Consider the following 11797-nt stretch of genomic DNA (forward strand, 5'->3'; position numbering starts at 1 on the left):
ATGCGAGTGTAGCGAAATGCTTGTGCTTCTCGTTCCGACAATGCAGTAATAACCAACAAGTAATCTAGTACACAGTACACAGTGTAAGGGGATAAAGAATATGTACATAACGATATATGAATGAGTGATAGTACAGAGCAGCATAGGCAAGATACAGTAGATGGTGTCGAGTACAGTATATACTGTACATATGAGATGAGTATGTAAACAAAGTGGCATAGTTAAAGTGGCTAGTGATACATGTATTACATAAGGATGCAGTCGATGATATAGAGTACAGTATATACGTATGCATATGAGATTAATAATGTAGGGTATGTAACATTATATTAGGTAGCATTGTTTAAAGTGGCTAGTGATATATTTTACATCATTTCCCATCAATTCCCATTATTAAAGTGGCTGGAGTTGAATCAGTGTCAGTGTGTTGCCAGCAGCCACTCAATGTTAGTGGTGGCTGTTTAACAGTCTGATGGCCTTGAGATAGAAGCTGTTTTTCAGTCTCTCGGTCCCAGCTTTGATGAACCTGTACTGACCTCGCCTTCTGGATGATAGCTGGGTGAACAGGCAGTGGCTCGGGTGGTTGTTGTCCTTGATGATCTTTATGGCCTTCCTGTAACATCGGGTTGTGTAGGTGTCCTGGAGGGCAGGTAGATTGCCCCCGGTGATGCGTTGTGCAGACCTCACTACCCTCTGGAGAGCCTTACGGTTGTGGGCGGAGCAGTTGCCGTACCAGGCGGTGATACAGCCCGCCAGGATGCTCTCGATTGTGCATCTGTAGAAGTTTGTGAGTGCTTTTGGTGACAAGCCAAATTTCTTCAGCCTCCTGAGGTTGAAGAGGCGCTGCTGCGCCTTCTTCACGATGCTGTCTGTGTGAGTGGACCAATTCAGTTTGTCTGTAATGTGTATGCCGAGGAACTTAAGACTTACTACCCTCTCCACTACTGTTCCATCGATGTGGATAGGGGGGTGTTCCCTCTGCTGTTTCCTGAAGTCCACAATCATCTCCTAAGTTTTGTTGACGTTGAGTGTGAGGTTATTTTCCTGACACCACACTCCGAGGGCTCTCACCTCCTCCCTGTAGGCCGTCTCGTCGTTGTTGGTAATCGAGCCTACCACTGTTGTGTTGTCCACAAACTTGATGATTGAGTTGGAGGCGTGCGTGGCCACACAGTCGTGGGTGAACAGGGAGTACAGGAGAGGGCTCAGAACGCAAAATAGAGGATGTTGACGGGAGAGTAGGATGTGGGACGCGGCTGAGAGACAAGGAGAGGCATACAGGTTTTTTATCCATCTATTGAGTTTTCTACAATGAGCAAAGAACAGACATTTATTAGACTGTACTTCTTGTAATGGCTATTTGACCAAGAAGGAGAGGGATGGAGTGCTGCATCAGATGAACTGGCCTCCACAATCACCCGACCTCAACCCAATTGAGATGGTTTGGGATGAGTTGGACCGCAGAGTGAAGCAAAAGCAATCAACAAGTGCTCATCATATGTGGGAACTCCTTCAAGACTATTGGAAAGGCATTCCTCATGAAGCTGGTTGAGAGAATCCCAAGAGTGTGCAAAGCTGTCATCAAAGCAAAGGGTGGCTACTTTGAAGAATCTCAAACATAAAATATATCACTTATTTGGTTACTACATGATTCTATGTGTTATTTAATCATTTTGATGTCTTCAGTATTATTCTACAATGTAGAAAATAATCCAAATTAAGAAAAACTCTTGAATGAGTAGGTGTGTCCAAACTTTTGACTGCTACTGTAGGTAAAACATTTTAGTAAAACTTTATTTGGGTAGTCCATCTGTAGATGCTCTACAGGCTAACCCTAACCCTTATTCTAAACCTAATCCTAACCGTAACCTTTGCTTGTTTGTTGATAGTAGGACCATCTTTAGAGCATTTACAGATGGACTATCTGGACTGTTCAAATGAAGTGTGACCAAATTATTAGATCAGTTTCAAAGCCCTGTCCCGCAGTCCTGATTTGAAGTAGGTTGAGGGAAAAGTGTGCCTCATACGCATTGTAAGATACTGAATGCTAGTAAACATGCTGATGACTATGAAGGCTACACATTTCTCCATAACCTATCCATGGTTCACCTCAGAGTTTCAGTGTCAAGATCAACGCCAGTGATTGCATCATAGAGTCCTGTACGGTCCCTTTATAGAAGCGAAAAATCTGCCATTTCAACGTCTTTAGACGCCATTCATTGAATTCAAGATTTACATCAGTCTTCTCTGTTTCCAATCATGTGCTGACTGCACATAAAAACATTATTTCACGGTGAAGGAATAAGAATTGGCTTATGTTTCCATTAATGACCACATCTCAGCTCAAATCTGTAATCAGAGGCAAAGCCAAGGAAATGCACAATGTTTTTCTTATGATTACACTCGTATTACAAAATAACTGAAAGGAATGGCTAGGCCCACAGGCTGGACTGTATGACAGCACAACGCAATCATATACTGTCATCATGCCACACAGGCATGACTGTTACTGCTGTGTAAGAATGACATTCTAGGGATTTCACATGTAAAACGAATGATAATTACCCAACACACATGCTGTAATGATTATAGTCATCAATTTCCTGCACTAGACTGAACACATCATGCCCATGGAGGTATCTTCAGCTGGGACCCACAGCTGTTTTTCCTCAAAAACCTTTAAGATGTCCCTCTGATAACATGGGCAAATGGCTGGAAATAAAGGTATTAATGAAGAGATGAGTGTCAAAATTGCATGGTATGTCAATGATTCAATGGAACCTGGGTACCTACCATTATGGCCACAGTGATACATCATTCATCTGTGATTAGTATTTTTTGGTTTGGTTGCGTAAACAGTTGAATGTATCAACATTTTTCTAACTGGGTTGGCTGCCGGGTCAAAGATATGATTAGGATAGCATTCAAAGATGTCTATGACTATTATGTAGCTGTGGTGCATGTGTGGATCATACATTGGAGAAAGATGCACAGATCACAGTCCAGATTTTTCAACTCCAGACATTTTCAAGGGCAATTAAATAGGTATGTGTCCACAATGGAGCTTGTTCTGGAAAACCATAGCATTTACAATAACAATGACAGAAAGATGTGGAAATGGGGACTTTACTGTGGGTACCTCTGGTCAGAATGAAACACAAGCTCCATCTCTCCTTCCAAATGTTTTGGTTACCTGGAATTTTTTTTTATTTATTTTATTTCACCTTTATTTAACCAGGTAGGCTAGTTGAGAACAAGTTCTCATTTGCAACTGCGACCTGGCCAAGATAAAGCATAGCAGTGTGAACAGACAACACAGAGTTACACATGGAGTAAACAATTTAGCAAGTCAATAACACAGTAGAAAAAATGGGCAGTCTATATACAATGTGTGCAAAAGGCATGAGGAGGTAGGCGAATAATACAATTTTGCAGATTAACACTGGTGATAAATGATCAGATGGGCATGTACAGGTAGAGATATTGGTGTGCAAAAGAGCAGAAAAGTAAATAAATAAAAACAGTATAAAAACAGTATGGGAATGAGGTAGGTGAAAAAGGGTGAGCTATTTACCAATAGACTATGTACAGCTGCAGCGATCGGTTAGCTGCTCGGATAGCTGATGTTTGAAGTTGGTGAGGGAGATAAAAGTCTCCAACTTCAGCGATTTTTTGCAATTTGGTCACAGGCAGCAGAGTACTGGAACGAAAGGCGGCCAAATGAGGTGTTGGCTTTAGGGATGATCAGTGAGATACACCTGCTGGAGCGCGTGCTACGGATGGGTGTTGCCATCGTGACCAGTGAACTGAGATAAGGCGGAGCTTTACCTAGCATGGACTTGTAGATGACCTGGAGCCAGTGGGTCTGGCGACGAATATGTAGTGAGGGCCAGCCGACTAGAGCATACAAGTCGCAGTGGTGGGTGGTATAAGGTGCTTTAGTGACAAAACGGATGGCACTGTGATAGACTGCATCCAGTTTGCTGAGTAGAGTGTTGGAAGCCATTTTGTAGATGACATCGCCGAAGTCGAGGATCCAGGATAGTCAGTTTTACTAGGAAGCTTGGCAGCGTGAGTGAAGGAGGCTTTGTGCGGAATAGAAAGCCGACTCTGGATTTGATTTTGATTGGAGATGTTTGATGTGAGTCTGGAAGGAGAGTTTGCAGTCTAGCCAGACACCTAGGTACTTATAGATGTCCACATATTCAAGGTTGGAACCATCCAGGGTGGTGATGCTAGTCGGGCATGCGGGTGCAGGCAGCGATTTGAAAAGCATGCATTTGGTTTTACTCGTTTAGGAGCAGTTGGAGGCCACGGAAGGAGTGCTGTATGGCATTGAAGCTCGTTTGGAGGTTGGATAGCACAGTGTCCAATGACGGGCCGAAAGTATATAGAATGGTGTCGTCTGCGTAGAGGTGGATCAGGGAATCGCCCGCAGCAAGAGCAACATCATTGATATATACAGAGAAAAGAGTCGGCCCGAGAATTGAACCCTTGGCACCCCCATAGAGACTGCCAGAGGACCGGACAGCATGCTGTTTTTGCTGTTAAGAGTTACCTGCTGAGTGGCCTGGCTGGTCTAGCAGTAATGACGCAGCCTCCAGCACATACTGTATATACTATATACTGTATACAGTGTCGGCATAGGTTCTAATCTGGCCTACTGCTATTTGACAAAACCTCGTTGTTTTTTCCCTATTTACTCAGTGATTGATAGAGCTATTGATACCATATCTTATGACAAACAACTTACAGTGCCTTCAGAAAGTATTCATACCCCTTGATTTTTCCCACATTTTGTTACATTACAGCCTTATTCTAAAATTGATTAAATAAAAAACGGTCCTCATCAATCTATACACAATACCCCATAATGACAAAAAAAAAAGTTTTTTATACATTTTTGCAAATGTATTAAAAATAAAAATATTAAAATAAGTATTCAGACCATTTACTCAGTACTTTGTTGAAGCACCTTAGGCATCGATTACAGCTTTGAGTCTTCTTGGGTATGACGCTACAAGCTTGTCACACCTGTATTTGGGGAGTTTATATCCTGTTATGGCGAGGAGTTCCCCTTGGGGAACCCCCTCCCATTCAGCTGAAAAGGTGGCGCAGGGAATTCAAAAAGATTATTTTGAAATATTTAACTTTCACACATTAACAAATCCAATACAGCAAATGAAAGATAAACATCTTGTTAATCTACCCATGATGTCCAATATATTTTAAAGGTTTTTCCAGCGAAAACACAACATATATTTATGTTAGACCACCACCAAATCAAAAGAAAAACACAGCCTTTTTTCCCAGCCAAAGAGTCACAAAATCAGAATTAGAGATAAAATGAATCACTAACCTTTTGATAATCTTAATCAGATGACACTCATATGACATGTTACACAATACATTTATGTTTTGTTCGATAATATGCATATTTATATCCACAAATCTCGGTTTACATTGACGCCCTGTTCAGAAATGCCTCCAAAATATCCGGAGGAATTATAGAAAGCTGGTTCTTAATGCAACCTCTGGGTCAGATTTCTTTTAAACGTTACGAAAAAAGCCTACCATGCAATAATCTGAGACGGCGCTCAGACGTAAACATATTTCTCCGCCATGTTGGAGTCAACAGAAATACGAAATTACATCATAAATATTCCCTTACCTTTGATGATCTTTCATCAGAATGCAGTGCAAGGAGTCCTAGTTCCACAATAAATCGTTGTTTTGTTCCATAATGTCCAATAATAGTGTCCAATTAGCTGCATTTGCTAGCACTTTCAGCTCACGTGCCCAAAAGCTGACGCTGGTCCAGGAGTACTCGGACGAAAACCTGCAAAAAGATATATTCCAGGTCGAATAAACTGGTCAAACTAAGTAGAGAATCAATCTTCAGGATGTTATTTTCATATATATCCAATAACGTTCCAACCGGAGCATACATTTTCATCTGCAGCCAAATGGAACGATGGTGACATCCACAGACAAATGCGCCACAGGGAAATTGCATTCTGCCAGGACAGTGACTATTTCCCCTCCCTTTCGGTCAAAGTTCACACCAGAGGCTCCATTCCACATTCTACTGAATAAGGACATCTAGTGGAAGGCGTAGAAAGTGCTAACAGATCCATATCTTATTTGGAAGGGAAGAGGCGATTAGAATTAAAATTAGACACGCATTCAGAATTTCACTTCCTGTTTGGAAGATTACCTGCCCTATGAGTTCTGTTATACTCACAGACATAATTCAAACCGTTTTAGAAACTTCAGAGTGTTTTCTATCCAATAGTAATAATAATATGCATATATTAGCAATCTAGGACAGAGTAGGATGCAGTTCACTATGGGCACGCAATTCATTCAAAGTGAAAATACTGCCCCCTATCCCCAACAAGATTTCATGCTTCTCTGCAGATCCTCTCAAGCACTGTCAGGTTGGATGGGGAGCTTCGCTGCACAACTATTTTCAGGTCTCTCCAGAAATGTTCAATCAGGTTCAAGTCCGAGCTCTTTTACGCCCTCTTCCAAATGGTAGCTATAAATGCAGAGGTTGCGCACAGTGCAGCAATATGATGAAGTGTGAAAGTTTCTGCCACCCACATAGAGGAAAACACTTCCAAATAAATGACATTGTTATGTGCTCCACCACCCATGTTATCTACATGTTATCTACATGATTATATGTCTATGTAGGCTGTGTTATGTAGGTAAAACCTCTTGTTCTCTGAAACAGAGAATTAGTGAACATCAGGAGAAACGACAGGGATTTTCCAGTCGCAGTACATTTTAATGACCAAAAACATGACATTTCTACCATTTATATTTTGTGGCACAGAGAAGATATCAGACAGGGGAGGGGATATAAATAATACTCTGAGCGACAGAGAATGTTTCGGGATTTTCACTCTCCAGACATTATTTCCTGAAGGTCTTAATGATGAAATGCCCATGCATGTTATTTTGTAAATGTGAACATGAATTAATGCCACCACTTCAGATGACACGTTTTTCTTGCGCTGTACCCAATGATTTACGAAAACTTGCTTGCTGGGTCGATGTCCTCATTGTGGTTTTACAGATGTGTTTAATACGTTTTATGTTCACACTTTATTTGAATATTTATGAAATGCGCATTGTTATATTTGGTAACACTTACTTATTTTCCCTCGACTCCAACCACATTCGATGTATTGAACGGATGTGGGTGGAGCTATGTCTACATAAAGGTGCTAATTTTTAAAAACTCACAAAAGCTTTGACGGAAGGCCGATACATAAAGCTTAATTAATAAAGAACAGTGATACTATCAAGAGCAGTGTGCGGGGTTCTTGTTTTTTTTTCTCATCTTATTCAACTGTTACCATGTAGCTGCAAAAAAGCTAGCTCAAATGTGCAAGTGTCTTTTGAATTTTACAATTCCTGGCTAAAAAGTATCCAAAAGAACCAGGGAATCTCTTTAAATACAAGTAGACTTCACTGTTGGTCTTAGAAGATTTAACACTATCAACAAACGTGATAGGTTACTCTCCTCAGTGCTACCACTGTTAACTGATGACACCTGTCATCATTCTGACGAAATGACCTTGTGTTTATCGTTAATCATTACAGTTGTGCGTCGTGTGTCTTGAATGAAGGGAATATTCTTCAGTTGGATAGTATGTTCACCTACAACTTAGCTGTAGAAGTTTCTCACTCGTTCTCTTGGAGATGTACTTTATCTCATTCCAACCTGATATTTTTTAAGCTAAAGAAAAAACACAGTAAATTAGCAGATATCTCTCATCCTGAATCTCAGTGTATTCGCTTTCAAAGGATTAGGTCTAATTTGTGACATATGAGGTGAAAATTATTAGAATCTGTCTCAGACCTTCCATCACTGAAGTGGAACAGTTTCTAGATTTTGGGTTTTCAATCTCTATTGTTTGGCACAGAATAAATAGTGGCTTGACATGGCCATTTTAGCATACCCCCCCCCTACAAGGCAAGCATTTGTTTTCTGAAATATGTTTCAAAGAAAGCAGATGAATATCTTTGCCTTTTGAAGCCAATTATAGATTTCCAAACATTAAGACTGTATCAGGCACTTGAGTAAGCATACGATCTAAAGATTCAGGACTGAATTAGTGTAACAACTTGGTTGGGGATTGTGCAATGGATCATCAAAGGTCTAAAACAATGATGGGAGCAGCATGCTAAAAAACAGCCTGAGACTTTATTCTCTGAACTCACACATCATCTGAATCAATTATGATCAACTTCAATCTGGTAAACTCCAGGACTGACTTCCTGCTTCCTGTTTCTTCCAGCTGCTGTGCTCGACGGTGCAGAAGGCCCTCTTTGAGGAGGAGGAGCGTGTGAAGACTCTCTCCCAAAAGGTGCGTTCTCTGGAGAAGGCCAACAGCCATCTGCGGGACAAGGTGAAGAACATGAAGCGCCTGATACGCCAGGCCAAACGAGACACCAAGGACCAGAAGACCCTTCCAATGAAACAGCTGCACAACCTCGAGACCCCCCACCCACACCAGGACACCACACAGGACCAGAAAAGACCCGCCCTCAAAAAGATCCTCACCAAGACGCTAAAAATCTGAGCCCAAACCCGCCCCTACCACCACCACCTGTTGCACTGCAGACATGGACAGGCTTAAAAGGATATAAGAACTGTATAGAATGTGACATCAGGAGAAGGAGAAGTAGGCTATAGACAGGTATTGTATGTAATAGTGTATCATGTCAAAAGCTATGGAGATAGAGGAATTGCATACCCTTAATGTGATGCAGACTAGGCACACCTCTGTTATAAGAAAGTGCATTCAGCAAATCAGAAATGTTTTGTATGCTGAAAAAAACAACGATGCAGTGAAACAACGATGGAGGTTTCTTAATATTTTTACCTTCAATAATATAATACTATAGAATAGCCTTCGTAATTTCTAAATATAAATCAAGTTATTTCATACACATATACACTGTATGGATCTATAAGGAATGCCTACACTACAATGCGATAAGCATTTATTGTCATTGCAATCACATTGTGTCACTCTGTTCTTACCACAGGAAGAGTAGCAGGACAATTTGAGGAAACCCAGCTAGCAATGAGGAATCGGCCCAGAAACGGCCCTCTTCCGGGGGGCTGAACTGATCGAATCGGCTGCCCAGAATCGGCCGAAGTACATCGGGCCGTTTCTGTCTACCGGAATTCAGCTGACTTTGACGGGATCTTACCAGAATCCCCTCAGAAGAGGCCTGATGCAAATGTAAATAAATGTATTAAAAATTACCCAATTTTGTAATTTTAAATATTACTATTATACATTTTATACATACAAATTATACCCATTCACAAAAAAACACCATACACCTGGTGACCATGTCAGCGAAGTCGCTACAGCGCGATGGGACAAGGACATCCCAGCCGGCCCTCCCCTAGCTCGGACAACGCTGGGCCAATTGTGCATCACCTCATGAGTCTCTCGGGCACGGGCGGCACAGCCGGCACGGGTCTCAAATCTGTTGCAATGCAGTTTGCACTGCGATGTAGTGTCTTAGACCGCTGCGTCACTCGGGAGGCTCCATCCACAAAGTTTTTAATGCTTATCAATTGCCTTGCACAAAGTATCAAAATACTAAGCTACTACACAGGACTCTTTTTTTTATCACAGAAACAATGAGAAAATATGGGGGAAAAATTACAATGAAATGTTAATTATATAAAGCAGCCCGTGTAATCATCTGCCAGAGAGTAGCCCCAATCGGCCTGAGCCCCAAGTAATACATTTGGGCCAGAATAACTCTAGGCCCGAGCTCAATCTCCGCATCCTAGCCATAAGTAATACTGCCAAAGGCTGCCCAGACTCAGGCCATATGACGTCGGCCACATGACTCTTAGCCGAGTGCCTCGACTCTCAGCCGGAATCGGCCCAGATTCACTGTGCTAGCTGGGAAACGTTGTCTTGGATCAAATGTGATTTCCGCACACAGGCTGAGACGGCACTCTTGCTTCATTACAACTCACTGGTTATAGAACAGTGAGAACAAAACAGACGGGGGTTCGCTTCGATTGTTGACAACATGTAAGCTGTATTTAGTCTCCAAATGTTTATTGAAAACATAAATACATTTGTACAATGAGGACTTCTTTCAAACACATCGTTACACTTTTTGGTTAGCAAGCTAGTGAATTTTAGCCATTTTGGTATTGACATGAAATCAATGAAAACACCTCAAAATAAGATATGGTATCAAGAACAAGATAAAACTAGCTGAAACGAGCCAGCTACGAATCGCAAAATGACATCTTCTTGTCATTTCTTCTAGCTATCTGATCATTCAGAATCATAACAAAGCAAGGCCACATTGATGCACACTCTTCATTTCTGTGACATTGTCAGCCAACCCGTCTATACAACTGCTTTGTTACAAACATGTATGCTGGGGGATATGGTAATCACAAAGTCTCATCCCACCGGGCCTTCCTGACGCCCTATCTCATCCAAACCTTGCTCCCATATCCCCCCTTTCCTAGGTCCCCTCATCTCAGTACCATAGAGTAGAGATCAGTGCTGCCTCTTTGAAGCCTTATCCTCCTGTGAGGGTATAATATTGAACAAATTAATAACATTCTGATAAATAAGATTGGGTGTTTGAGCTATGTTGGCAGGTCAAAGTCTCGCGCTGTAATTTTACACACCTCTCACACCCCAAACATGCCAAGGCAAAATACTGTGCCTTCCCCAGAGTGGAGTTCGATGCCAGTCTCCATGCCAGGTGAGATGCTGCCATGGTAGCTGACACCTTTTGGAGAACTAGTGGGAAAGTCAAGGAAAGGCCTACAGGTGTGCTGGCAAAACCATGCCAAAGACCTCACACTGCTGCCCTGAGGATGCGAAACCCAAAACAGTCATACTGGTTAAGAACATCTGCTAAATGACTTGAGTGTTACATGTAAAAGGTTACATTCTGTCCTTAACAACTGATGCTGGATCACCTCCACAGAGTACAGGAAGATTGATTTAGTGACAACACAGACGACAGACAACACAGATGCTAAACTCTTAATACTGAATCTATGGCTCTGATAAGCTCTCCCGACCCTTCCCTTCTCTCCCCAGTCCCAACTATAACCATTACACACTAAACAACAAATTCTGTTGAAATCTAGATGTTTCTCATTTTGCCAGTTATATGGTTATTATTAATCAATAATAACTTTATCCCAAGGGCTTCCGGGTTAATTTGTTATTTTTTTAAGATCCCATCTTTTTGTGGGTGGTTTTATACATTTCTATTGAGTGAAACATGTGTTTTTATATTTGAAACAGGGTGCTGAGCACTCAATAAATACAACCACTAGCCAATGAGGTGTAATGTGGTACAGTAAAATATTTTTCTGTGTCAGAACTGAGAGGAGTCCCTAGTCTCCTATTATGTGTTGTACTTGGCTTTTATGTTTGTCCTCTTCAAACAATACTCATTTGGTTGCCTTTAACCTTAGTATATTCATGTATGACAGCAAATAATGAAAAAAATAAACTTTTTTTTTTACATTTGTATCGCCATCTTGCAGTTTCTCAATAGCATGAGCTTGTAGTTTTATTATTAGCGAAAATGTTATGATTGACTTCCAGGCATCCATATCTACTGTAGCATCGCAAAGATCAACCTTGATCGTTCCCTAAATCTTATCCTTGCCACATACAGTATCTCATTAAAGACCAGTACTGATTAGTAACAAACAGATCACTGCATCCCGATGGAACAAGATTGTCATAATCGAGCAAAGAAATTA

The 11797-nt window shown here is 41.3% G+C and overlaps 1 protein-coding gene across 1 annotated transcript in view; it reads left to right on the top strand.

Moving 5' to 3' along the window:
• The window catches only part of LOC118400173 (coiled-coil domain-containing protein 3-like), a 38146-nt gene extending 26587 nt beyond the window's left edge, over positions 1–11559 (top strand). Inside the window, exon 3 of the mRNA XM_035796742.2 lies at positions 8313–11559. Within this exon, the coding sequence (XP_035652635.1) occupies positions 8313–8597 (285 nt within the window). The 3' untranslated portion in view covers positions 8598–11559. The remainder of the gene's footprint in view (positions 1–8312) is intronic.
• Positions 11560–11797: the final 238 nt, after the last annotated feature.

Source organism: Oncorhynchus keta, chromosome 21, assembly GCF_023373465.1.
Source record: "Oncorhynchus keta strain PuntledgeMale-10-30-2019 chromosome 21, Oket_V2, whole genome shotgun sequence".
Taxonomy (NCBI): domain Eukaryota; kingdom Metazoa; phylum Chordata; class Actinopteri; order Salmoniformes; family Salmonidae; genus Oncorhynchus; species Oncorhynchus keta.